The sequence below is a fragment of the Thamnophis elegans genome, chromosome 5 (assembly GCF_009769535.1).
Source record: "Thamnophis elegans isolate rThaEle1 chromosome 5, rThaEle1.pri, whole genome shotgun sequence".
In the NCBI taxonomy this organism is placed as follows: Eukaryota; Metazoa; Chordata; class Lepidosauria; order Squamata; family Colubridae; genus Thamnophis; species Thamnophis elegans.
The window spans coordinates 13,588,953-13,616,601 of NC_045545.1; the positions used below are offsets into that span (position 1 = coordinate 13,588,953).

The 27,649-nt window shown below is 37.3% G+C and overlaps 1 protein-coding gene across 4 annotated transcripts; it reads right to left on the reverse strand.

The window, feature by feature from the left end:
- Positions 1–600: 600 nt before the first annotated feature.
- Positions 601–27,649, reverse strand: ZNF326 (zinc finger protein 326). 4 transcript variants are annotated; one of them, XM_032218759.1, is made up of 11 exons: positions 27,528–27,644; positions 23,550–23,673; positions 21,237–21,642; positions 18,287–18,482; positions 14,750–14,851; positions 9,600–9,714; positions 8,683–8,830; positions 7,893–7,992; positions 6,607–6,737; positions 2,976–3,071; positions 601–1,359 (listed from the first exon to the last, which is right to left on the reverse strand). In XM_032218759.1, exons 1-11 carry the CDS (start codon positions 27,541–27,543, stop codon positions 1,078–1,080), a joined length of 1,716 nt encoding a protein of 571 aa, XP_032074650.1. In that variant the 5' UTR covers positions 27,544–27,644; the 3' UTR covers positions 601–1,077. The 4 variants fall into 4 exon arrangements, with proteins under 4 accessions (XP_032074650.1, XP_032074652.1, XP_032074653.1 ...); XM_032218761.1 differs by lacking the exon at positions 14,750–14,851 and having other exon boundaries at positions 18,353–18,482; positions 27,528–27,649; XM_032218762.1 differs by lacking the exon at positions 21,237–21,642 and having other exon boundaries at positions 27,528–27,641.

The window sequence follows — 27,649 nt, forward strand, 5'->3', positions numbered from 1 at the left end:
TCATCACAGAGAGTCTACAAATGCTTGAAGAAATCTTATCATCTGAATCTTGAGTTAAGTCTTCGGAGTCCGTGGCCACAAAAAGTATTTAAAGGGGGCCCTTGGTGAAGAAAAGGTGAAGAATGACTGCATTAGACCATATTTCAATAGTAAAATGTGCAGTTTAAGTGAAAAATCATAAATAGTGAGAGTCAAGTAGCTTTTACTTATATTAAAAAGGGCCAAACGTGCATTCACCCTTACATTCACTAATTTTTGTCCTCAGCACTTCTATTTTTTTCTTTTACAGGCAACATAAAGTAACAGCACTTTTGGAATGTAATAGTTGCTAAGAAAATCTAAAAGAAACTCAATCAAGGACAACTGACCGACAGATTTACTGTGAGATGCTCAGTATAAATAGATTCTATGAATACTGATCAAAGTTGTGAAGATATGTGTAAAAACACTATTAATTAGTTATAAATGAAAATTTTAGATTACACTAGAAAACTAATGTACTGTATTTCAGAGCAAATATTTACATATTGGAAATGAAAAAGGCCCTATTGTTTAATAGGCTAAATTTTGCTGGGTCTACAATTAAAACTGGACATCCTGTTCTCTAAAATGTTTTATTGTTACAAACAAGTAGATTGAATCACACATACACACAAAAATACAAGTCATAACATGTACTTTACAATGAGTGATACAGTCCAGGAGACAGGCACACTCACAACATAATTCTATATTTAATAGGCTTCTAGAACTATTTACCCTGCATTTAGTTAAAACGCTTTGTGGTGAAATGATTTAAACTTACTACTTTATTTATATCCAAATCTTAACATCAAGAAACAAAACAAAAAAAATCAATGTTCACAAGATACACAATATAGTAAGCGAGATCACTAGAAAGGTTCTATTAAAAAATTTTAAGCAAAAGTGAAAACAAATTCTTCAAATGAAGTACATGCAGAGGGGGTTGACAATAACAATAATCTTGTTGTAATTGCTAATAAATTTTACAGTTAGCCATATGAACCCGAAAAATAAAAGTAGGACTTCCCTCTGCTTGTGCAAAATGTTTCCTATTTAATTATCTTCCGTTTGGTCCAGGGTGAAGTCAGTCTGTTCTTCTGCTTCTTCTTCTTCCTCCTCCTCCTCTTCTTCTTCTTCCTCTTCTTCGGCTTCAGCTTCAGCTTCAGCTTCGGCTTCGGCTTCGGCCTCTTCTTCCTCTTCGTCCCCTTCTGCCTCTTCTTCCCCTTCTGCCTCTTCTTCCTCCTCCTCTTCTGCAGGTTCGTTTGCCTTGTCTTCTTCTTCTTCTTCTGCCTGCTGTTCTGCACTTTGATCAGTGACTTCAAATGGATTTTCACCCTAAAAAGCAGTAATTAAAGTTAATCAAAAACGAACTGTTCACTGAAATATGTACTGACAGGAATAAAAATAAATAAATCTAAAATTGGATTCTCAATTCATGGTGAAAACAAGCAGGAGTAGCTTCAATATTTACTTATACAGTTTATATGGCCATCTACTACTTCACATGGTGGCTAACAATATTTAAAATCAAAATGCAAATAACACAAAACCACAATTACATTTCATGCTATATTTTCTCGATTTTGTTCCACTAAATTTAGACTACTTTACAATCAAGAACATACAATAAGCATAATTCATGTACCGATCATATAAGTCTATTTGCAGTGTTCTTTGTAATTCATTCAAACAAACCACACATTTTTAACTGATATACTGTACAGTATATCTCCAACCACTTCTTTCCAATGGCTTATTTTTTAATCTGGAATACCTAGAAGTTGCAATACAACTCAGTGCAGAACTCAAAAGTTCTAGTGCCATTATTACTGAAATTAAGTGTATTACCTACAGAAAGAATACACTGAGTAGGGCAGAAAGTACAACTATGTTTCCTTATCTAGTTCTTCTAGACAGTTCAACTAGATGAGACATAAAATCCAGACATTGTAACAGTGTAGCTTAACAGCAGCAATCAAAGATTCAGAAGGATAAATTTGACAATTCCATTGTACTTCCTAGATCAAACATCATGAAGCATATTGAATGGTGAAAATATGTTACCCTTTATTTACATGATAAACTTAAATTCTAGAATAATTCAGTTTCAAAATAGAAAATATCAGTTTTCTGTTGGAAGTCACTATTTTTTAATGTGCATTTATTTAAATAATTTATATGACTACCCATCTTGCAACAGTGACTCTGGGCAGCATGCAATAATTAAAATCAAAACTAGCCAATAAACCTATTGCCATCAAGTTGTTAAACTACCTGGCGTATTTCGAAAGGAGCAAAAGCAGCAAAAACGATTACTTTTCAATGCCATTAAGACAGCAAAATGAATTTTGGATCATTCTAATATATTCACTTTTTATGAGCTAGCTCTCAACTAGTACAATGAAAAGAATGATCAGCATTTTTATCTTAAGATTTAATTACGTCACTTGTAACTTTCTGGGTTTTCCTGTTTGTTTTCCTGCTTGTCTTTGGCTTCTTTTCCTTTTATCATACATTAAAATTATTCTAAAACAAATTTAAAAAAATACATTTGGAGCAGCAACTGACACATGCAATTTTAAAATTTGTAGAATTATGCTGAAGAAGCTTCTTGGATGAGAAGAAAAATGTCTTCAAAGAAAAACTAGAAAGTTCAGTTGCCTCTTGAAAAAAGCACCCTTGGGACAATTATGCAACATACTTATTATGCTTGCTTCAGAAATATTTTAACATAAAATATATACTACCTTAATGTATAAATATATTTAGTGGATTAATCTATTAACAATAATTTAATTTTCCAGCCTTTCCTTCTATTAATATGTGAGCTACATTTTCAGCAACATCAAATGTAGTTTTGGATTTGTTAAATACAAATAAATTAATTTCATATCAATTTTAATCATCGCTGTTGCTGCTGATGGTAAAATTAATCCATATTGCAAACTTACCTTGACATAACGTTCATACCGTGCCTTCACTATGGGGTTATTCAAAATACTGGTAGCAGTTAGAACGCTTTCTCTTTTAATTTGTTCTTTGTAAGTCTGTAAATATTCCAAAGCAACATTCAAAAAATATCACAACAAAAGTTGAGTTAGCCATATATATCAAGTTGTCACTGAAGAAAAAAAATAATCTCAAAAAAAGTTGAATTCTTACTAATTCTTGTAAATCTAAATATCTGTTATTACTACCTACTGTATATACTCGAGTATAAGCCTAGTTTTTCAGCCCACTTTTTGGGCTGAAAAAAAGCCGCCTCGGCTTATACTCGAGTCAGTGAAAAATTTGCCCGAAATGGAGGAGAAAAAGGGGTGGGGCCATGCCGCTGGGTGACACTCGTGAATGGCCCAGTGCCCCTGTGAGTTTCCCCTCCCTCTGTGTCAGTTTGCCGCGCAGCGCGCACCGCACCATCCCCCCTCCTCACGTTCTAATGTAATGCAGGGCTGTCTTACGATTCCCCTTCCTCCCCCTCCTGCCGCTCTGCAACGATGTCCCACCTCCTCGTTATGGCAAGCAGCCACATAGCGATGTCCCACCTCCTCTGGTACAGTGATCCAATTATAGGAATCACTGTGCCGTGTGTCATAGGAGGCGGGACATCGCTCCCGCGGCTGCACGGGACATCATCATCACAGCGGGACATCAGCATCATGAGGTGAGTGAAGTATTTCATTGAATACACCGCTAGTTTACTGTTTTTCTTTGAAATAAATATTCAAAAACATTATTGGTATCTATTTTTATTTTTGAAATTTACCGGTAGCTGCTGCATTTCCCACCCTAGGCTTATACTCGAGTCAATAACTTTTCCAGTTTTTTGTGGTAAAGTTAGGTGCCTCGGCTTATATTCGGGTCGGCCTATACTCGAGTATATACGGTATACTGAAACTGATCAAGAAGGGACTACAACTCATTACTAATTCTATGGAATCTCCAGTGTTGAAAAGTGGGAAAGGCATGTTACGGAACTGATCATTTTGAAAGGCCAGGGCTGCAAACAGCCCTAAACCCTTATATGTTAAAGCAGCTACAGTGTTTAGGCTGATAAAATGGGGAAAAAACTTAAATACGTATGCATAGAATTTCATTAACTGATTTTCACATATTTTTAGAATCTGAACTAAACCTGGCTTTACTTTAAAGGTATGTTCTGATACGCCCCGAGACCTTGAAAAATTTGAGGAAGGAAAGAAGTGGGTACTTCTTTGAAAACTACATTCTACTCATTATACAAACTTTCCATTTCAACATCTCTTTTCTACCCCATTTTGTCCTTATGCAGTTATGACAAACTTAATAAGAACTAAAGAATTGTGTGCACCTGTGCTCTAAAAAAAAAAAAAGTGGACAGTTTCTCCTCATTTAAAAGTTCTAATTCCAAGCCACCCTACACAAACAATGTGTGCAAAATCATTACAAAACGAATGGTGATTGGCACTAAAATATATAACTCAGTAACTGGGAATTTTATTTACCCTGACCCAAGTGCCTGGGCACAAATGCCTGCTTTCACCTGCCTTTCTAATGACTACAGGGCTGGGGCTGATCACATATTGGGGGGAAGGCATATCATTCCAAAGGGCAGGAACAGCTGCTAGAAAGGCACCCCTTGGGTCACACAAGATGACACTGTTTCTAAGAAGAGACATGAATGCAGCCTTCCTGTTGGGAGTGTATGGGACAGGCAGAAGGTGGTCTCACTAATAAACCAGTCGAATGCTTATAGGTTTTTACAGGAGCTAACCAACACCTTGAAATACATCTGGAATCTATAGAGACCTTGTGATATGTACACAATGGAATGGACTAACTGAAGTTTCCAGGTTTTCAAGGGCAGTTCCATATAGAGGACATAAATTGCAATAATCCAATTAGGTGATAACTAAATGTGAATGACCATAGTAAGCTCCCCTCCCCAATCCATGAACAGGTGCAACTGGAACACAGAGTGAAATTTTGCAAAGTCACATTTCAGTGCAGGAAGCCCCTCAAATTGTACACTAATGCAAGCAGGGTAGTACAACCCTGACCGGAGTCAAAGATGACATCTTTCCAGCTCCAGGCCCCGTGAAGGCCAAAACCCACATCTAGATCCTCAGAGCTTAAAGATAGCAGGACCAAACCGTGACAATTTCACTTGAGTGACCCAGGCTCAGAAATGCATAACGATCAACAAACTGGTACTGCATTCTGTGCCCACAAATTAGTAAATCTAACACTTTGTGTAGATGTTAAAAAGGAAATAATTCTGATTAGATTACTTTCCCCTACCCCTATCAATAACTATAACAATCTCTGAAGGAAAGAAAACTACCACAAAACAGTGGCCCCTACACCCAGCCCTCTCTGCCAGTTCAGAAGGGTACCATGTTCAATGTATCAAGACTAATGAGAGGTCAAGGAGGGATATCCCCATCCTGAACCAAACTAATTTTCTCTCATCAGAATACCGCCAATCAGTTGTTCTAGGCAATGGAGGTTGCCTCCTCCAGGGAACACTGGAGCCTTCTCTGCCAATCAACTACTCTAGGTGGCGGGGATCACCTATTGCCCCTGCCCTATTGGTGGTGGTAAATGGGCGGTGGCGGCGATAGGCAATTCCTGCCGCCTAGAACAGCTGATCAGCAGTATTCTGGGAGGCCGATCCAACCACCAATCAGCTGCTCAGAAGAGAAGAGTGCAGCATTCCCTGGCAGAGATAGCAGACACAAGGGAGGCAGGCTGTTTGCCATTTGCTGCAAGGACGCTAGTCAGATAAATACTGGATGGACGCTGGGAGACAGAGGCAGATTTTCTTTTCTTGTTTTCCTCCTCTAAAGCTAATGTGCCTCTTATAGTCTGGAGCGTCTTATAGTGTGAAAAATACGGTACCTAATACTCCTTCCTTCTATTTTCCTCACAACAACAACCATGTGAGGTCAGTTGAGCTGAGAGAGAGGGACTAGCCCAAGATCTCCCATTTGGCTTTCATGCCTAAAGTGGGACTAGAACTCACACCTTCCTTCCCTTTGACTGACCCCTCTATTTACAAGATGATGTGTGATTAGCATTCATAAGGTAACAAATGGAGGCTACTGCATCCTCCCCATATTATACTTTTAAAAGCACATAAAAATGAATACAAATGTTACACAAAGTAAATCTCAATAAAAGTGAAAAATGAAAAAGAGTGGAGCAAAATTACTTTTTTTTCTTATTTATATGGAGGGAGAAGGCTCTATTTATTGTATTAACAATATTTATTATGAAAACTCAGCAACAATCTTTTTTTTCATCCTTGAAAGAAAAGAAAAACTAAGCATCTTTACACAAATGTTATTTTTTACCAGTTCTCATATATTTGAAGAATAGATCAACATCAAATAAGATTGGCCTTTCAAAGAAAGATGTAATCAAGGGAAAGTAATATAATAACTTATATCGTTTACATTTTCTGATTACTTTGCAGTGGAATGAATCATGCTAATATTTTATATAGTCATCAAGGTTCTTCATAAAGAACTGACAAATAGTCAGACTATATATCTCTAGCCACCTGCAACTCTACTGAAATTGTACTGAGTAGATACATTTTACCTGTTTTCCTTTTGCATGTTCTGGAGACTTTAGATGCTGCTGAACAGAACTGTGTAGTGCAGGAACATAGACGCTGCATGCAGAGCAAAGGACAGTCTCAACTTTCATCATATGATCATCAGCCGTAACACCTAGTAAAGACATAATGGAGGTCTGAGATTTGGTCAAAAAGAAAAAAGGTTCAATATATAAAAAAGAAGCAATATGGATTTTGTAAAGTTAAAAAGGGAACAGCCAAATGGGGAACATTTCCAAGTATTCAATTACTGCGTAATATAAAAAAGGGGGAGCAGAAGAAGAAATTACATATAGGTAACTCCTCACAACAGTAATTGGGACCAAAATTTCCACTGCTAAACAATGCAACTGTGAAGTGTGTAACATGACTACACATTTAGCAACAGCAATCCTGGCAGTCTTGGTTACCATCAATAAGTGAGGATTTCAGAACATTAAGCTAGCATCTTTCTTCCTGCTTGCTTTCAACAAGCAAAGGCAACGGAGAAGCCTACAGAAAGTTGCAAGTCCTGGGTGGTTCGCCAGAAGGCCAGCAGGTGGGTACGTGGCTTCTGTGGTACAAGCATGGTCAGAAGTGGATGCTGCCTGATGGACACTATGGAATATGGGCATGCATGCACTACAGTGTATCAGATCTCCATGATCTCATACTCCACAGCCAGGCTCTTTGGGGGGAGGGAGGGGGGACAAGCAAGAGCGGGAACAGTTTGTGTTCAGTTTGTCATGGTGCTGGGACAGAGTTGGAACTTTGAAAATCTATCATAGATCCCACTTGAACGGCTATTGAATGAGTGGTTGTTAACTATCTGAAGTGAGAATGAGAGCCTTATTGTGGCCAGTCCACTTGCTGATAATAGAACCAAGAGACAAATATTCAAAACAATTCACTAGTATGCACCATACAACTATAAAATGTATGAGTGATCCCCAAATATATTCTATACAGCTGTGCTAAATTTTTCAGCACTTCTTCCTCACACTGTGAATTCTAAAACCTGTTAATTTTAAGTTTCAAAAACAGGTTCAGATTTCTAATTTTTCCTTCATGCTAATTCGACAGATAAGAACCAATGAATCTTAAATGAATTTTTTCAAATCCTCAGAAATCCAAGGATCTAAAACTAAGTTGGAAGAAAAAAACAGGATTGTTTACTTTTGCTTCCTAACAAGTTACCAAGATTTTACAATTTGACCTTCCAGCATACTGAGGCTATATAGGCTAGAACAGCAGTGTTGAAACAGAACACCTATTTTCATAGGCTACTTGCCTTCCATCACATCTTTTTCAGTTATCTGAGCAGCTTCCATTTGGCTTGTAGTCTGCTGTTTACGCATAGCCGTCTTCTTAAATTTATTCACCATGCACTCCTAAAACAGAAATTAATATAATTTTGGAGGAACTGTAAATTATTTTCACTTATTCCCCAGTCATCTCCTACATTGTGGAATTCTAGATTCAACAGTTATGATTCAAATAACTATAGAATTAGGGAAAGAATAATATAATTTTCTGCAATACTGGAGTCCTCTTCATCGCCCACCTTGAAAAATATTACATAAATTGTTTCCCCAACAGAATGCAGGAAAAACCTCAAAAATTGCACAGCCAGAATAAGGCACTTCTACAAATTGCAGTAACAAAACACTCTTAGCTTTGTGGCTGTGAATAGACCTGGCAATCCTATCACATGATAGACTGTGATCAAATGGCACTATGAAGAATATAAAGGTAAAAATATGTGACTAAATAACCAACCAAGCATTGGATTTAGCAGTGAGATGAAGGGTGCAGGAGGGCAGAAAGCGAATTTATCATCCGAGCTCGATTTCAGGAAATAAATGTTTTAGGATGACAACATTAGAAGATCAAACATTTTCAACATGCGCACAATGAACCTCATCGTTTAAAAGCACACTGTAGAAATATTTCTTAAACAGATAATAGCTATGCTTGGCTTTACACCAGTCTGTTGTTTAAGATGCTGTTTTTTAACCCAGAAGATTAAACTGTTAATTGAACTGGTTAGCTGAATTTACAGAATTAAAATAGCTACTCACATGTAGAAACTCCATCACAACTTTGTCAAATTTGGTCTGTTTCCGAATGTGCTCTAAAGTCTCCTGGTGTACAACACTTTCAAGATGAGCTTCAATGTCTTTCTCTTCAAAGGTTCGAAATTTACAGAATGAGCAGGTGAATGCCATTCTAGCAGAAGATACAGGCACATTGTCAGTGCAACATGTAGAAAGTTTAATGGAATCAGGAGAACTAGATATTCTGATTAATGAAATTATCTTATCAAGCATTTAAACACTAATGAAAATGCATCCCTGTACTTAACATCTTTCAACTATATGACAAATGTAGCCATCGTAATGAGATTGTGAGTTAGTGTTTTGACGATCGCAACAAGTTTATGGACAAAGCGAAATTTGAATCTAAAATTTCCTGGCTCAAACATTTAGCTACCATACTAGCTTATAAAGCAAAATAAAACTCTGTAATGCATTTTTTTTAAAAGAGGGTTACTTAGTCTGAACTGTAAGAAACCAGACAACCACCAGATGGCACCAGAAGGCTAGAATTTTCTTCTCTCTTTGCTATCCAGATTTTTACAGATCAGATCTAGTAGCATCAGAAAAAAGTACCATTAACAAAACCACTCTTCACTATTTAATCTAAACAATTAAGATGACTCCTCAAGATGGCTTATGGGCATTCTATTCTTGTCGAAGATTTCTTGGGGATTTCAAAATATTTCCTGCATATAATGGCTTATTATGCCCATAAATCATCCTTCCCTACCCCCAGCAAAACCCCAGATATATGCAGACATGATAGAATAAGTACTGAGATTTGAATAGACAACACCATGAAACAAACAGAGCCAAGGCAGTTTAGAGCAAGTGCTATTGTTATGATACATGCCCTTAAATTATGGGTGGGACAAATTCACAATATTTCCTCTACAAACCTGTAACCATCACCATACTTTTCACTATTTTTCTCCCTCCTACGCCTTTGCTTCTCTCTTCTTGCCTCAATTCGACGTTTTTCTTCCTCTTCATTTTTTACTTCTGGCTTGACGCCTAAAAACAATTAAGAGTTAAATAAATACTTAGATTCTAGACTTTAACCAAGGGAAAATTTGAACTTACCCTACTACCTTTCAGCATTATTTAGAATATCTTAAGAAGGGATAATTTATGCCATATGGGATGATGGCATCTATTACGATGCTGTTGAATTAAAAGGAAAAAATGCAAATTTTTAACACTTTGTGATACATGTTATGTTTAAGGGCCACATTCACTGGAATAATATCTAGAATTGAAGTCCAGCCTTAATGTGACAAAATAATAAAGGCATTAAGTAAATGCTGAGAATAACAATGGGAGATCGCCTCAAATGGTGGGGCTATAATTACCATAATTTCATGTTTATTGTTAGATAAAATTTGTTAAAATTAAATATTTGCCGGTTTTATTGTGAAGACAGCTTGCAGAAACAGACAAGAGAATGCATGTAAGATAACCCAAAACAAAACAAAAAGGGGAACTTCTGCTGTGACATAGCCCTACGTGGCCTGGGGCCAGGCTATTTGAGGATCTGCCTCTAACCACATCTACCTGTCCCACCAGGTCCAGCAGGAAGGGGGTGCTCAAGGTCCTGTCTGCTAAAGAGGTCCATTTGGCAGGACCCAAACAACATGCCTTTTCTACTATGGTTCCCACCCTGTGGAACATCATCCCCCATTAAGGTGAGGTTAGTCCCATCCTTGTTAGCCTTTCGGAACGACCTGCAGGTATGTGTTTCAGCACATATGGAGATCCCATGGTTGTATTATGTCTAATGGGATGTTTTTATCCTGCACGCTTACTTTTATTTTTGAAATGTTTTTATGGTTGTGTTAGTTGTATGCTGCACAGTCTTAGATTCGGTGAGATGGACAGCTCTACAAAAATTTGTTAAATAAATAAATCAGAAATAGACCTCCTAATTTTCCCTACATGGCTAGGGAAAATCAACATACGTATTAAAATGTATAACATTTCTTATTTTTCCAAACATCTGATTGAATGCCAGAAAAAGTAACTTCAGTATTTTTTTCTATTTAAGGCGCTGCCTTCTTATAAGGGAGGCAAGCTTTCAGTCCATATGTCAAATGGGGGTTTATTTGTCGATCTGGACATGATTTTCAAGCAGCCAAACAGCTGTTCCCTCTTACTTGTCACTTTGAAATAAAAGTCTACCTTATTAAAAACAGGTATTAAATGAGCTATCAATTTCCCAATTGACAAAGCCATCTAATGTGGAACTAATAACTAAAGCATTACACAAATATTTTTTGGAAATGACTGTACAATTTCCATTATCTAGGCATGAGCAGAAAGAATATATGAATCTAATAGCAGAGAAATTGGGAAAGCTTTCTGATTCCCATTGGTTGAACAAGACACACATACCTCTATCAACTGTCACAAATTAATAGTTGAAATTAAGAAAGTTTAGGATGACCAATACAGGTAATCCTCAACTTACAACCACAATTGAGCCCAAAATTTCTGTTGCTAAGCAAGGCAGATGTTAAATGAGTTTTGCCCTATTCTACGACCTTTCTCCTTACAGCAGTTAAGTGAATCACTGCAGTTGTTCAGTTAGTAACATGGTTGTTTAATGAACCTGGCTTCCCCATTTACTTTGTTTGTCAAAAGTTCACAAAACATGATCCCATGACCCCAGGGCACTGCAACCTTCATAAATAGGAGTCAGTAACCAAGCATCTGAATTTTGATCATGTGACCATGGGAATGCTGCAATGGTCGTAAGTGTAAAAAACAATCGTGTCATTTTTTTTTCAGTGCCATTGTAACTTTGAACAGTCACCAAACGAACTTCTCTATAAGTTGAGTGCTCTCTGTACTGAATTCATTGTGGAAAAAAATTGAGTTTCATTTGAATATACTAACAAATTGAACGGCCTTCAATTCTTTAGTATTAAGAATCTGAATCTTACATCAGGCTTTAGTTAATGAGTCTTCGATTCCTTTTAAAAGATAAGAGAGATACATAGGCCTGCCTGGTCATACACTGCAACCTGTAGCAGCAAAAGCACTCTATTTTACAGAACAAAAAAGCCCTACTCTAAAGCGGTGTCTAAACCTAAGCGCTATTGTTATTAGCATATATAACCTAGCCAAAGCACAGGGAACTGCGAACCTAAAAGCCTTGGTGCCCTTAGAGATTTTGAATCCAGCCTGCAGCCTTACAATTTTCTCTGTAACACTAAATAGAATAGAATTCTTTATTGGCCAAGTGTGATTAGACACACAAGGAATTTGTCTTTGGTGCATATGCTCTCAGTGTACAGAAAATATATATATACATTTATCAGGAATCATAAGATAGGTACTAAATAAGCAATCAAATCATACTAGGAAACTATATAAAACAATATAAATTGTGAAAAGGTTATAGTCACTGGTGAGATTCAGCTAGTTCGCACCAGTTCGGAAGAACCATCTTTTAACTCATTGTGGAGTTCTGCGAACTGTCTGAATATTCAAGGCTGCCTGCCTGTCTGCAGATTCCAGTAGCTCACACACACCTCAGATGTTCCAGTGTGTTTGTAATTAACCAAAGGAAGGGAAAAGAAAAGGAAGAAATAACCACATAGCCATTTCCTCAGCAGAAAAATTCTAGCCTCTTTAAAACTCAAGGGAGGAAGTAAAGTTTCTATCCGGCATTCAGGTGCCTTGCAAAATAGCTAGACCCCTTCCTCTCTATGACAGTGCCTCAAATATTGGAATACTGCTATCATGTCTCCCCTGGTCCTTCTCTTCACTAGACTAGCCACGCCCAGTTCCTGTAACCGTTCTTCCTATGTTTTAGTCTCCAGTCCCCTAATCATTCTGATTGCTTTTCTCTGCACTTTTTCTAGAGTCTCAACATTTTTTTTGTAGTGTGGTGACCAAAATTGGATGCAGAATTCTAGGTGTGGTCTTACTTCCGTTGAAGTCTGTGTCTGTCTTGTTTGGTAGCAGAGCCAAAATAGAGTTATAGAGGTACAGATGACAGTGTCAATAATTCCTCTGTAGAACTCAATCAGCAGCTCCTTGTGCAGTTTGACCTTTCTGAGTTGGCGCAGAAAGAACATCCTTTGTTGCAGTTTTTCAATGAGGTTTTTGATGTTAGGTGTCCATTTCAAATCTTGAAATATGACAACCTAGAAACGTGAAGATTTCTCTATTAATATGTATAATATGTATGATCCTGTGTTGTCTAGTAGTGTAAGAGGTGGTAGTATAGGAGGGTTTCTCCTAAAATCAACCACCATTTCTATGGTTTTGAGTGTTTAGTACAAGATTGTTCTGGTCACACCATAAGGCTTGTTCAATATCCCATCTGTATGCAGAATCGTCATTGCCTCGAATGAGATCACTGTTCTATCATCTGCAAACTTCAGTACTTTAACCCAGGGATCTTTTGAGATACAGTCATTGGTATATAGAGAGAAGTGGAGAGAGCACAGCCCTTGGGGGACAGGGGGCTGTGCTAATTGTACAGGTATCTGATATGATTTTGCCTAGCTTCACCTGCTGCTTTCTGTCTGTTAGGAAGCTTATGATAGATCCATTTACAAGTGTGGTCAGGTACAACTAGCTGATTTAGTTTAGTTAGAAGAATATCTGGAATGATGATATTGAATGCTGAGCTGAAGTCTACAAAGATGATCCTTGCATAGGTTCTGGGACATTCAGGATGTAATACAGAGCCATATTAACAGCATCATGTGTCAATCTATTTGCTCGGTAGGCAAATTGCAAGGGGTTTAACAGTGGATCCGTGATGGTTTTCAGGTGGGCCAGCAATAGCCTTTCGAAGATTTTCATAACTACAGATGTCAGAGCAACCGGTATGAAGTCATTCAGTTCCTTGATGGTTTCTTCGGCACTGGGATGATAGTAGAGGGTTTGAAGCAAGAAGGAACATAACACACCTCTAGTGATTTATTAAAGATGTGGGTGAAGATGGGAGCCAGTTGGTCAGCACAAGCTTTTAAGCAAGAAGGAGTTATCTTGTCTGGGTCTGGTGCCTTTCCCGTCTTTTGTCTGTGAAATAGACCTTGCACCTCAATTTCTGTAATCACCAGAAGTGGTGGGCCCAGTGGGATGGGATCAGTTGTAGGAGGCCTGGCTGTTGTTGGGGCATCTGAGATGGGGTTTGTGGATAGGTGGCAGTAGTTTTCTCTCAAACCTACAGTAAAACACATTCAGATCACCTGCCAGTTGTTGATTTCCTTCAGCATGGGAAGGTTTGCTGTAACCAGTGATATTTTTAAGAGTTTTCTACATGTTTGCTGGTTCATTTGTTGAGAACTGATTCCATAGCTTTTCAGAGCAGCTTCTTTTTGCTGCTCGGATCTCCCTTCTTAATATATTTCTGGCCTGATTGTACAGCATTCTATTGCCTTTTCTGTAGCCTTCCTGTTCGGTATGACACAGCTGCTTAAGTTTAGCTGTGAATCAAGGTTTGCTCTTACTGTAGATTCGCAGGTTTCTGGTTGACACACATAGGTCTTCACAAAAACTGACATATGATGTTAAAGTTTCCGTGAGTTCACCCAAGTCTGCAGAGATATCTTCGAAAACATTCCAGTCAGTACAGTCAAAGCAAGCCTGTAGCTTTAGCTTTGCCTCCACAGTCCAAGATCTCGCTGATTTAATTGTTGGTTTCATGGTTTTAAGTCTTTGTCTATAAGCAGGTACAAGGTGAATCATGCAATGATCAGTGTCCCACAGCTCGTGGTAAGGACCGATAAGCATCTTTTAATGTTGTGTAGCAATGGTCTACAGTATTCTTGCCTCTAGTGGGACAACTGACATGTTGAAAATATTTTGGTAGCTTTTTCTTAAATTAGCACTGTTGAAATTTCCTAACACAGTGAGTAGTGAATCTGGATATTTAACTTCAGCCCACATAATCTGGTCAGCTAGAGTTCGTAATGCATTGTTTACACAAGCTTGTGGGGAAACATACACAGCAATAAGGAGAAATGAGGAGAACTCTCGTGGAGAATAAAATGGTTTGCAATTGATAATTAAATAATTAAAGTACCATTACCTAAAATTCCCGCTCCACCCTTTCTTTGCCTCCGGGGTCTCTTCTTGTTTTCATTTGTCCACTGTTCAGAGGAAGCTGCTTCTTCCTGTATTAGAATCTCTTCTGCATTTGTAAAGACAGGGGGGGTGTAGTGATAGAAAGCTGCCCATTAAAGAAACATTGCTTGATGCTTAGCAGTTGGTCTCTTGTGTATGAAATCCGTAGTGAATCACAGAGAATGATAAAAAAACAGCAGAACTTAAAAGTCTTATCAAAATAAAAACAAACTACTATTTATGTAAGTGGGACATAATTTTAATCCTAACAAGCAACCAAGAAAAGTCAGGGCGGGGGGGGGGGGGGAACAAGGAGAAGAAAGGAACAAGCCGTGATCCACTACCAACTCTGCTTAACTTTAGAATACAGTCCAACACTTTTTCCCCCTCCTGCGATCATGGAGCTTGATAATAAAAAGATGATTCTCCACCACTGTTCTAACCCCTGCCATCCAGAAACATCCCCGATACCCCCCCCAAAATACTCCATAGGGATACACTTCTAATGTTGCATCTTATCTCTGAAGCTCAAAGAGTATGCAAATGAAATTGTGTTTAATTTTTTTGTAAGTTATTTGCTTGACTTCTGCAGAGACACATTGCTACATCTTGGGTTTCAAGCTCAGCAACTTTAAATCCTAGTCTAGCAGAGACCTGGAGAAGGGATGTTCAAGTCCATATATGGACTTGATACCTCTATTTGGAGAGCTGAGATTGGAACATGTAAACAATTGCTAAAGTACCACTACCTAATAGATCTACAGACATACTGGCAGACTAAACAAACTTTAAATCTGAAAATGATACAATCGGAGGGAGAAATAAATCCACTTAGCTTCATTATTAAGAAGAGTGCAGATTTTTATCAGTGTAAGATAGTTTAATGGAAAGCTTATTACACAGTATGAGATATGTCCACAATTTTTGAAAACAAGAAACTTTATGTAATAAATTTCCAGCACACCTCATATCATACAGATTACCGTATATACTCAAGTATAAGCCGAGTTTTTCAGCCCACTTTTTGGGCTGAAAAAAGCCGCCTCGGCTTGAATACTCGAGTCAGTGAAAAATTTGCCCGAAATGGAGGAGAAAAAGGGGCGGGGCCATGCCGCTGGGTGACGCTCGTGAATGGCCCGGCGCCCCTGTGAGTTTCCCCTCCCTCTGTGTCAGTTTGCCGCGCAGCGCACCATCCCCCCTCCTCAAGTTCTAATGTAATGCAGGGCTGTCTTACGATTCCCCTTCCTCCCCCTCCTGCCGCTCTGCAACGATGTCCCACCTCCTCCTTGTTATGGCAAGCAGCCACATAGCGATGTCCCACCTCCTCTGGTACAGTGATCCAATGATAGGAATCACTGTGCCGTGTGTCATAGGAGGCGGGACATCGCTCCCGCGGCTGCACGGGACATCATTACCGGTAGCTGCAGCATTTCCCACCCTAGGCTTATACTCGAGTCAATAACTTTTCCAGTTTTTTGTGGTAAAATTAGGTGCCTCGGCTTATATTCAGGTCGGCCTATACTCAAGTATATACGGTACATACAACAACAAAGCACAAGAGGGGAAAAGAAATTTAGGATCAAATTTCAATTTCAGATGTTTTCTTACCGTACTTGTGGGCTGCAAAATATATTTTAGCAACTGAAGCATTTAGAAAAAGTTATTCTAAAAGCAGCAGAGTCATTTTTTTTGGCAAAATTCATCTGGTAGTTGGACTACTCTCAAATCAATACCTGATAAAATTCTCAGTAACTAAAAAGTAAGGATCCTCAGTATACCACAAGCAAGAGATTATTTATCTGACACATTAATTGATTACTGTTATCAAAACAATCAACTTGAACCCATAAAGGTAGTGCAAGAAATAGCACAATTATATAATGTGCAGCTTTTATATAAAGGTATTTCACCAGGTGAAACTGAAAAGACCTGTTATTTTTCAATGAAACCAAGTCTAGACTAATTCAATTTTTTTGCAAAACACTTCTTCAAAGCTTTTACAGTTCCTGTTTTAGTTTTATTCAAAATACATTTAAATATTTATTAGAAATTCAGATGTTAAAATTAAGAGATAGTCCTTGACTTACAGCAGTTCATTTAGTGACTGTTCAAAGTTACAATGGCACTGTGAAAAGTGACTTATAATAATAGTTCACACTTATGACTATTGCAGCATCCCCATGTCACATGATTTACATTCAGATGCTTGACAACTTGTTCATATTTATGGCAGTTGAGGTCCTGGAGTTATGTGATCCCCTTTTGCAGCTTTCTCAGATTCAAAGTCAATGGGGAAGCCAGATTCACTTAACAACCATGTTACTAATTAAACAATTACAATGATTCACTTGAACAACTGTGGCAAGAAAGATAATATGAAGCAAAATTTACTTTACAAATGTTTTGCTTGACAACAGAAATTTTGGGCTCAACTGTGGTCATAATTCGAGGACTACTCTGTTTTCCCGAAAATAAGACCTCCCTGGATAATAAGCCCAATAGGGCTTTTAAGCGCATGCACTAAAATAAGTCCTCCCCCCAAAATAAGCCCTTTCCAAAAATATTGCAACACAGCAGCAGCCATAAGGTGACCACAATCGCTTCGACCTGCACCTCAAAAATAATAAGACATCCCCAAAAATAAGGCCAGGTCTTATTTTCGGGGAAACACAGTATCTGTATATACTCTATATCTGGGTTACAATTTGTTTTATCCTCTTTTATATAAACTGTTCATTGATATTAGCCTGCAATATTGCAGGCTAACTCTGCCAACTGCCAGCAGTTCATTTCTGACCGGCTCAAGGTTGACTCAGCTTTCCATCCTTCTCTGGTCAGTAAATGAGAATCCATATTGTTGGGGGGCAATATATTAACTCTGTAAACTGCTTAGAAAGGGCTGTAAAGCACTATAAACAGTATATAAGGCTAACTGCTATTGCTATATTATCAATACTTTATTAGTAGAAAAGCACTATGGCCATTTTTTTCTCAAATTTCATAACACAAATCAAAACCTTTTGGCGCATCCAATCAATAATTATTTAAAGTATAAAAACCCATGCAAAAAAATCATTCACTGGCATGTCACTTGGGTCCCTCCTTAAAAGCATAACATTCTGGATGAATTTCAATAATAATGTAATTGTGCAGAGAATATGTTAAATTTGGGAGGACTATTATTCTGTTGATAACAGTCCTATAGCATCTCACATAGCAAGTAGTCTTCACAATAAAAAATCAGAAAATAATCATTATACATATAAACAGATTAAATTTCCTTAATCAAGAGCATAGTATATAGGCACAAAGTTGGTGAAATATCTTGTAACTATCTTTCAACAAATTTAATTTGTGCCACCAAGGTCAATCCTTATGAACAACTGGTAATAGAAGGGACGCTTTGAGACTGGAAAATGAGGAACAGCAATGCATTATAAATGTATCCTCTCAGAAAATATTAAATAGAGCTGTAATTCACATCTTTCATTCAATTACTTACTAGGTTTGTTTTGGTTCATCTTCACATTAGGTTTTGTCAGTTTGGGTTTCTTGATAAATGTCCCACCTGGTTTATTATACGGCTGCTGTATCATTTTTCTCTTTATTCCTCGTGCAGCTACTGCTGCATTACTGGGTTTGTTATGATAGTCTACCACAATTCCAGGTCTATGCATGCCTCCAAAGTCTCCCATATACTGTAAATAGGTGAAGACCAAGTATTAGAAAATGATATGGCTGACCATAAACAAACTAGCTTATATAAAAACGTATTTTAAAATATTTTAACTCAAGAAAAAATGCAATACTAGTCAGTTAACACACACCAGGATTGCAAACTGATTAGTTTTTAAAATATTTTATTTAAAGTGTTTATATCAAATGGATTTCTGCTTATTCAAAATCATTGGTCCAGACTATGAGCCTTAGAATTTTACCCAGGTTCATTCTCAGGATTCTCCAAATAATGCCTCAAACAGACAGAAGAAAAATTATTTCTACAAAACTATATGTATATATGTATATATTTTACTATGATTAAAGTTTTAAAATATTTTGGTTTAAAATATGCTCATTGAATATGTATGTAGGGTTTTCTGTATATAATATTGCCTATGTTTAAAATTTGTTAATATCCAAATATTTTTTTCTCTTTACAATTGTAATGGGATTCCAGTTTCATTTATGAAACTTTTTACTTATATAAAATATATATTTAAAGTAGTATATCTCATATACTCCTATTTTCACTAAACAGTAATTTCCAAGTAAATACACATAGAATTTTTATGTGAGTCAAGGATTTTAAGATTTATATATTATAAATATGTAAAATAGCCCTGCATTAAAGCAGTTAATTTAGGTAGATAAAAAGCTACCTTCATAAAATGTCTTTTCTTTTCCCACTCATATAACAAGTAAAGCTAATACAATGCATGACATATTAAAACTGATTAGAAATCTTCAATCTTTATGAACAATTCAGTCCAATCAGCAGCTTGTGTGTGTCTATCCATCCCGTGTTGAGATAATTGTGTAGTAAATGTAAACTCAATGATTTTTTTAAAAAACTATTAATTATATCAGAAGGAATAATGAGCAAAATAAAATATTAGCTCCTCTTAGATCAAATTTTTTCAAAAGGAAAAAATAAAGTTTAGAATATCAATAAAGCAGTAAAAAAAAATCTAACCCTAATTTGGACATCTATCTTATAATAGAACCTACATGATTGAATTCAATGATTTTAAGGCACTGAATTATAAAACAAACTGAAGAAAAGGAATGAGTATAATAGCTATAATTTAGGCTCCTAAATTATCTGTAATACTTACTTGGAAGTTAGTAGCACTTACTTCTGAATAAACACACACAAGATTCTACTGACCGTAATATAGGCTCATCTGACTGGATGAGTGATATTATATAAGCAGAAATAAATAAACTGCCATAAATATTTAATAGTAAACCTTAGACACAATAAAGGCAGTACGTCTATACAATATTTCTTTACTTTGAGTAGCATTTATTCCTAGCAGGCCACAATGTGTTAGAGATCATTATACTAAACAAATCCATGCATATGTTCTATATGTCACTTTGTAACAAACTGAGTTCTAGTAAATAACAGTCTAGCAATATTCTCACCCTGCATATTACATACATCAAAGGACACTTTCTAGGTGATGTAGATTTGCACGAGCAAATATTTTCAGAATCTATTAAAGGTGCAATGCATTTCACAGAAATAAGCAGTTTATTTCTTAAAGTAGTTAGTACTTAAGAGTAACACTAAGCTCAAGAAAAGGGGCAACTGTTTACAGACTAAACAAATCAGCTTATTCCTTTAGCAACAAATTATAGAAAGATTACTAGGGTTCCTACATCTATGGATTAAATGCCAATTGTTCTCTTCAGATGTATCATTAGATAAATCAATTAAAATATAATAGGCATGCAGAAAACTTTTAAAATATTCCAATTTACATTTAATCCTGCAATCTACTTTAAACTTGTAATTGTTTTCTTAAGGCCAACTTCTTGAAATTCAATATTTAAAAAGTTTTAAGAGAGCATCTATTAATGATCAACTGAAATGAAACTCTCTATATAAATTCAGATATGAAATTATAAAGCAAGTTAATGGGACATCATCTTATAACTTGAATCTTCTGAAGTTTAAAATGCTGTTAGTGATGTTTTGATTTGGTAGGCGAATATTTGATATGTTAATAATCTTTGAATTGTTCCTTTGAACGTGCACTAAAACATTAGATCCAGCATGTGAGCGCATCTAGTACTGAATTATAACACAACTAACATAGTTGAGTACAGTGTTACCTTTCTTTCAGCATGAACAATTCTGATATCCCTTTAATAATGGTTTGAAATTATCTTTTTTAATGCTTGAATGTATTAAATCTTCCCTTCCATGTAAGTCTAAGTGACCTTAAAGTAAGCTAAAATTGGGTAGGAAGAACTAATTGCTTCTTGCCTCAACAAAATCTGTTCTGTGGCATTTATCCTTTAACATAAACAGTATACATACATTGCACCTTTAACCTACTTAAAATGAAAAAAGGTTCTAATTAACCTTTACAAAGTTTCAAGACTTCTCCCACTAGCCAAGATGCTAGTGTTAACAAGGAAAAATGCAATTCCTTTTAACCCCTTTTAGACCAAACCCAATACCTTAATATTCACTTTTCATAAAAAAAGTGATATGATAAAACCTTAGCAACTAATCTTATAGTACATTTACTTGTGTAAATGAAGAGAGAGACAGGGTACTAAGTTCTGGGTAAACACCAAACCGGATTGGAAGGTCATCAACCCTAACAGTTTGGCAAAAACTGCAGTGTGATATACAGTGCTTTTGTTTTAATGCTATGGTCTTGAAAGGGTTTAAAAGAGTGACTAGTGAAAAGAATCTGAAAAGATTCTGTACTTACTCCTCGGCCACGGCCTCTGCCTGTTGATGGTCCTCCAAAAGCATCATAGTTTCTGCTTCCAAATCCACTGTCAGGATAAGCAGGCGTTCCTCTCCCCCGAGAGCCTACAGGTGCAGGCTTCATATGGGGTGAAGAAAAACTGCTGTAGGAAGAGTAAGTCTCTCTTCCTCTGTCCTCCATAAACCCAGGCCTCAATTTTGAGCGTGAGTAAGGTGCTTCCCAGCTAGACCCGCCCTGGCTTCTACCTCCGAAAGAGTCAAGGCTATTCCGGTAGTTGCTGTCAAATCGACCACCATAACTACCTCCGAAGCGGCTTTGTTCGGGTTCATTATAACCATAGCCAGATCTGTACAGATCTCGCCCACCCAGAGAAGACCCGGAGTCATAAGACTCATAAGGTCCAAACCTGGAAAAGTTGCAGTGAGGAAAAAAAAAGTAAGCTTACTAAAGTTAAACATTTCAAAAGACAAGTTATCAGTTGACATTTATCAACTAAAATCAATGTATATTTTACTTTGGTAGGGTTTGCTTTGATTAGGGCTGGGCATTTCCAAGCTGTGATCAGACAGAAAGCTATCTGAGTCACTTTTCAGTTAAAGATAGTATTAAAATTCAGAATGCCTAAATTTCACTAAATTTTGTTGCTTAAAATTATTTCACCTCATTATTGTGCCCAGACCTAGTCTAACGAATGCAGGCACCTGCATATTTTAAAGGTTCATAAAAGTCTTTTGTTTAAAGTCATGCCAAAAACAATTCAATAGCATTTGAAAGACTTTGCTCTCAACTAAGAAGCTGTGACAGTATCAATAATGCAACTATTTTAACTTGCTATTTCAATGGTTCATAATTGTTATATCTTACAGAAGAAATCTAAATACTTTTTCTTAACTATGTCTCATCTTCTATTACATTTACAATGTATCAGAGAGGACTGGGGAATCTATAGCCCTCCAAATGTTGTTGGACATGAGCCCCAGAATGAAATGCTAAGAAATGTTAGGCTTTGAAAACATTTGGAAGGTTGTAGATTCACCTGCCTGTTTGTAGGGAATAAGACAAACACCCTTTATAGAACTGAAAAGTCAAAATAAATCTTAAATATTAATGACCCTTTGGCACAGAGAAAGGCTGTTTACATGCAAATACTATATTACCAAAAAGCTGTATGTAGCATTTAAAAAAGATACTAATTGAAGAACAGAAAAAAGGGTACAGGATAACATCAATGTCATAAACTGCACGGAAATAGGAATTCATTTTCATTCCAAAGTATTAACTATATTTTAATTCATAATTAAAGAACTTGAAAAGAAACTTCAAATGCAGGTAATTAAAAATCACAATATGAGAAAGCTAATTTTATCTTGTTTCCAGTTCATACTTTAAATACAAAACTTTCATATTAAAAATACCAACTACAAAGCAGTCCATTACAACAATAAACTTTTTATATAATGCATTCAGTAAATTCCAACCATATTCAGATTACTAAATGGTAGGTACATTTTCTCGATTCTCAAAATAGTTTACATCAGTGTTAGTTATATTATTTGTTGAAAAGCACTGTGCATTTATACAGCTAATTTCCCAATTCTTTTAACAATCAATGCCACAAAAAACTGGAAGAATCGAAATTGTCAACCATGTTCTTCTTGCTGCCATCAAAGAATTAGGATATGCAAATGAGACTGTAACCAGGTTTAATATATCATACAGTTATTTTGTTTCAAATGCAGAGTTCTTACAAGAAAGCCAAATTTAGAATTAAATTATATCTGACGTTAGTAGACATCAACTGCAGGCACAGTGAAAAATCAAACTTTGCCAGAAATATTGCTATAGTGCTAGGAACAATTTTAAAACACTGCACAAAAGTGTGTTTTAGTGTAATTAGTACCTGCCAATAAAATAATCTGGACATGAAAAGCTGTCTACCAATGAATATTCTTGCAAAATATATTACTATTCAAATTAAATTTAAGTGTTCCTTTCAAACAGAATGGGAAGCAAACACAGCAGTTCTGATACAATTAAGAGCATTTCAGTTCTAGATTCTGTGCTAGTATTTAATTGCTAGGTTTTTAAAAATCATTTGTTGAAATAGATTTTAAAAGAGATGAGATAAAACATATATTGCAGCATTATTTTTCATATAAAAATTATTTTAAAATAGGCTACACATTACATTTCTGCATAATAATGCACCATACCCTGCAATATGCTCAAGGAACACTTAAACTGGATAGAGGTATACTTCAGAATATATTTATATTATCTTTGACATACAAAGCAAATGATTCAGTATTTTACCTGGCAGCGCCACCTCCTCCTCCACCGCTGCCTCCATGGCTTTCCATTCCATATGACTGATTCATATAAGAGTCCATAGCTCTTGGGGCACTATAGGCACCATGTCCATAATCACGGTCCATTTCTTTAAAAAAAAAGAGAGAGAGAGAGATTTAAGATTACTGAACTGTTGCAGATTAGTAAATTAGGCACTCTCAATTTACAACCACAATTGGGACCAGAGCTTCTGTTGCTAAGCAATGCAGTTGTTAAGTGAGTTGCACCCCATTTTACTGCTATTGTTAAGTGACCCACACGCTTGTTAAATAACTCATATGGTCATTAAATGAATTCAGCTTTCTCCATTGATTTTGCTTATGAGAATGGTTGTAGGTTAAGGCCTACCTGAATTCCAGTCCCAAGAAATTATAATAAAGATACCACCAAGATGCTTACCTCTAGACAGCAAGACCATACAAATTCAATCACACAAAGAAAACTATCTGTCCTCTGCTTTCTGGTTCAACTAAGAACGCTAATTTGCAGAAAAGCAGCTAGAAGAGATGAGACTAAGCAAATGAAGCACAAACATTCCATATTTATTTGTTTCCCCAAAAAAATAAAATCTGAGAGAAGGGCCATAGGATGATCAAGAAGGTTTTTGCCCAAAATATTAAAATTCTGCTTCTTCCAAGACGTTCAACAGTAAATGTTATATATTTGTGGTTCAATAGTAAATGTTATATTATGCCTGCTGCACTACATTTTCCTCAATAAAATATTTCATTTCTCATAATTTTAGCTGTTATGAATACAGGGTTTAAAATTATATAGAGTTTATTTTTTTACCTGGGTCTACTAAATGCAAGTCAGCTAATCATATTAACATTTCTGATAAATTTTAAAATTAAAATTCTAGAAAACCTTTATCAGTGATTTAAAGAACACATGGAATAGCAAGGAATTTGCACAAAGAACAAACCGTTGCAAATGCTTTAATTGGCTACATACAAGTTTGATAATAAGAGAGACAAAGTTAAATAAAATGAGACCATACATGAGGCATACCCAAGAAATATCTGGGAAAAGAACATTTCATTAATGTTTATAGGGATATTTTATGAAATTTTTATGTAGTATATTTTTTATCCACACAAATGTCTTCCAACTTCAAATTTGCTACTAGCAATTGTCCCCAAGTGGCATATTGTCAGGCCCAGCTCAAGAAAGACATAGAACAATCCAAATCTTTATCTCACTACATCCAATAGACAGAATCATGTCAGACTAAACCTTTTATACTTTCCCAGATGAGTAGACCCTGGAAAATTCTAGCAAGTCAGTTATCGTAACTATCCTCATCTATCTCTTATCCAGGTCTGGTGCACTGGTGGGTTCCGGATCCCGTACCAACTCGTACAGTTGTAATGGGGCCCAGCGTCCTCCACATGAACACGCGTGCTGCGCACATGTGTCATACATGCCAGTGAGGCCTCCACAACGCTCCAGCTGCTTGGCGGAGCGTCGCACAAGTGCTGTATGCGCTGTGCACGTAAGGGCAGAAGGCTTTAAAAGGACAGGTAAGGAGCTCGGGCGGGCGGGTGGGCCCTCTGGAGCACCATACAGGAACAATACCCAGTGCTGCGGGTAGGCTCCGGTACGCCCATACCGGGCGTACCGTCTGCAACCCACCACTGGTCTGGTGAGATGTAACTAGTTTAATGCCCACTTCCTAGAATGGGAGGAAAAATAATACATGAGGATTTAAATACTTTTCAACTTCTTACACTGAAATTTATGACTATTCTGTTTTTATCACATCATTAATTAATGCATAGCAAATAAATGTTAGAGGAGGCAGAGCTATGATTGCAAGTTTCTTGTTGAGCTCCTTATATTGTTTTTTGGTAGCTATTTTTATTCCACAGAGCAAATAAATTCTGGCCATATAAACTTTTATATATGTATCTATACATTTACCAGCCAAAACTATCAACTTCTATAAAAGTATTCTACTACTTCCATGAAACTACTCAATAACCACAGTATCAGTGAAATGTTTAATCTCAGGAGTTATTTTAATTTTTATTCAGGATTATATATTCATTTGACCACCCTATATAAAGTGCAGCTGATTTAGCAAATTATATCTGAAAAAGCAGGTTTCCAGCAAAAAAAAATTATAAATATCTTCTTATGATAGCAGAATGTGACAACCAGCAGTAACAGCAAGTTTGTTTGCTATGGGTCCCCTCTCCTAAGGAGGTTCATCTAACAAATACCAGGAAAGTTCTGCTTCCTTTTTGTGGAACATCATCCACACAGAAATAAGATTGACCCTCACTTTGATATATGCTTTTGCAAGGCCCTAAAGACCTGGTTTTGACCCGAGAGAAAGTGATGCAGCCCCTCCAGTGGTTTCTTTGATTGAGTCATTGTTGCTGTGGGGGAGGGGGTATTACAAGTTATTGACTTACAACAGTTCACCTAGTGACCGTTCGAAGTTACAACAGTACTGAAAAGTGTGACTTATGACCATTTTTCACATTTATGACCATTGCTGCATCCCCATGGTCACATGCTTGACAACTGACTCACATTTATGACAGTTGCAGTGTCCCAGTCATGTGGTCTCTTTTTGGTGAACTTCTGACAAGCAAAGTCAGTGGAGAAACCAGATTCACTTAAAAATTGTGCTACTAATTTAAGAACTGCAGTGATTCCCTGAACAAATGCGGTGAGAAGAGTCCTAAAGTGGGACAAAACTCCCTTAACAAATGTCTCCCTTAACAACATACATTCTGGGCCCAATCGTGGTCATTAAGTTGACAACTACCTCTACCATTTTTCGTTAGAATAGAATACTTTATTGGCCAAGTGTGATTGGACACATGTCTTTGATGCATATGCTCTGAGTGTACATAAAGAGAAAAAAAAAACATTTGTCAAGAATCATAAGGTAAAACACTTAATCAGGAAACAATATCAATATGAATTATATTGGGTTTTTATCTTTGTAAGCGGCCCGGTGTCACCCAAACCCATATATAAATATAAATGTATTTATTTTTTTATATTTAAGAAAATATAAGTTTTCTAAAATCAAATAAAAGAAAACGCCCGGAAAACAGCAACAATGTACCCCCCTCCCTATATTTTGTAAGCCGCCCTGAGTCCCCTCAGGGAAAAGGGCGGCCTATAAATAATAATAAAACTAAACTAAACAAAATCGAATACGCTCCTCCTGTGAAACGCTGAAGGCCGAACCACCTCCCATCCGCAGGCGGGAAAAAAGCAAACCTTCCCCCTTCGGTTCGGCTCCGGGGCCCTTCCAGGAGGGCATCCCTCGCTCCCATTCCTCCCCACGTGGGGAAGGACCAGCTTCCCTAAAACTGCAAGGATCACGTGGACGCCAGGTGACGTAGCGGGGCCTCCGCCCGGAGATCTACCGTAGGAAAAAAAAAACCTTTTTCTTGCCTCGGTTAAAATTCCAGCCATCCAGATGTGGCCCGAGTTTTTTAAAAAAAAAAATCTAACAGTTCCTGGGCCGGTGAATAGGTTCGGAATAGGTTTATACGAGGGTCTTCGTCGCCATCAGTTACTACGCCATTACAGAAAGCCACGCCCTTTATCGTCCCCCCCCCTCCTTTCAATATGACTAGTGACTTCAGGCAGGACTATTATTCGCGCCGGGATTGGGATTAAAGACGGTAAGGTAGACTAGGCCAAGGGGGTCGTGGGGGGACGGGGATTGTGAGGAGCGCGGCCTCCTCAGGCTCCCCTGGGCCTTTTGTGTCGAAACCCACGCTGGGAATTTCGTGAATTAACATGGCGCGCCTCCGGCTGAGAGGAAAAGCCCCCCCCCTGCTCTCACTGCCCCCACCACCACACTAGGCCGGCACGCTCGTTTCCCGCCGGCGCTGCGGTTTGTTCCCGCCGCCATTTGGAGGCCAAGGCGCTCCACGGCCGCGACGGCAAATCCCCCCCAAAAAACCTCACCTTCCCCGTAATCCATGGCGACGACGGCCCTCGGGGGTTTTCTAAGCGCGGTTTAGAAGTGGCGTCGCTCTACGCGCGGCGTTCGTAAGTTCCCTGTGACGTAGCTTCCGCTCGAGCGACGT

Coding starts and splice junctions, on each gene's coding strand:
- ZNF326 (XM_032218759.1), bottom strand. Junction 21,643..23,549: donor GGAGGAGGTGGCGCTGCCAG/GTAAAATACTGA, acceptor CAACTTTTCCAG/GTTTGGACCTTATGAGTCTT. Junction 3,072..6,606: donor AACATGCAAAAGGAAAACAG/GTAAAATGTATC, acceptor GAATATTTACAG/ACTTACAAAGAACAAATTAA.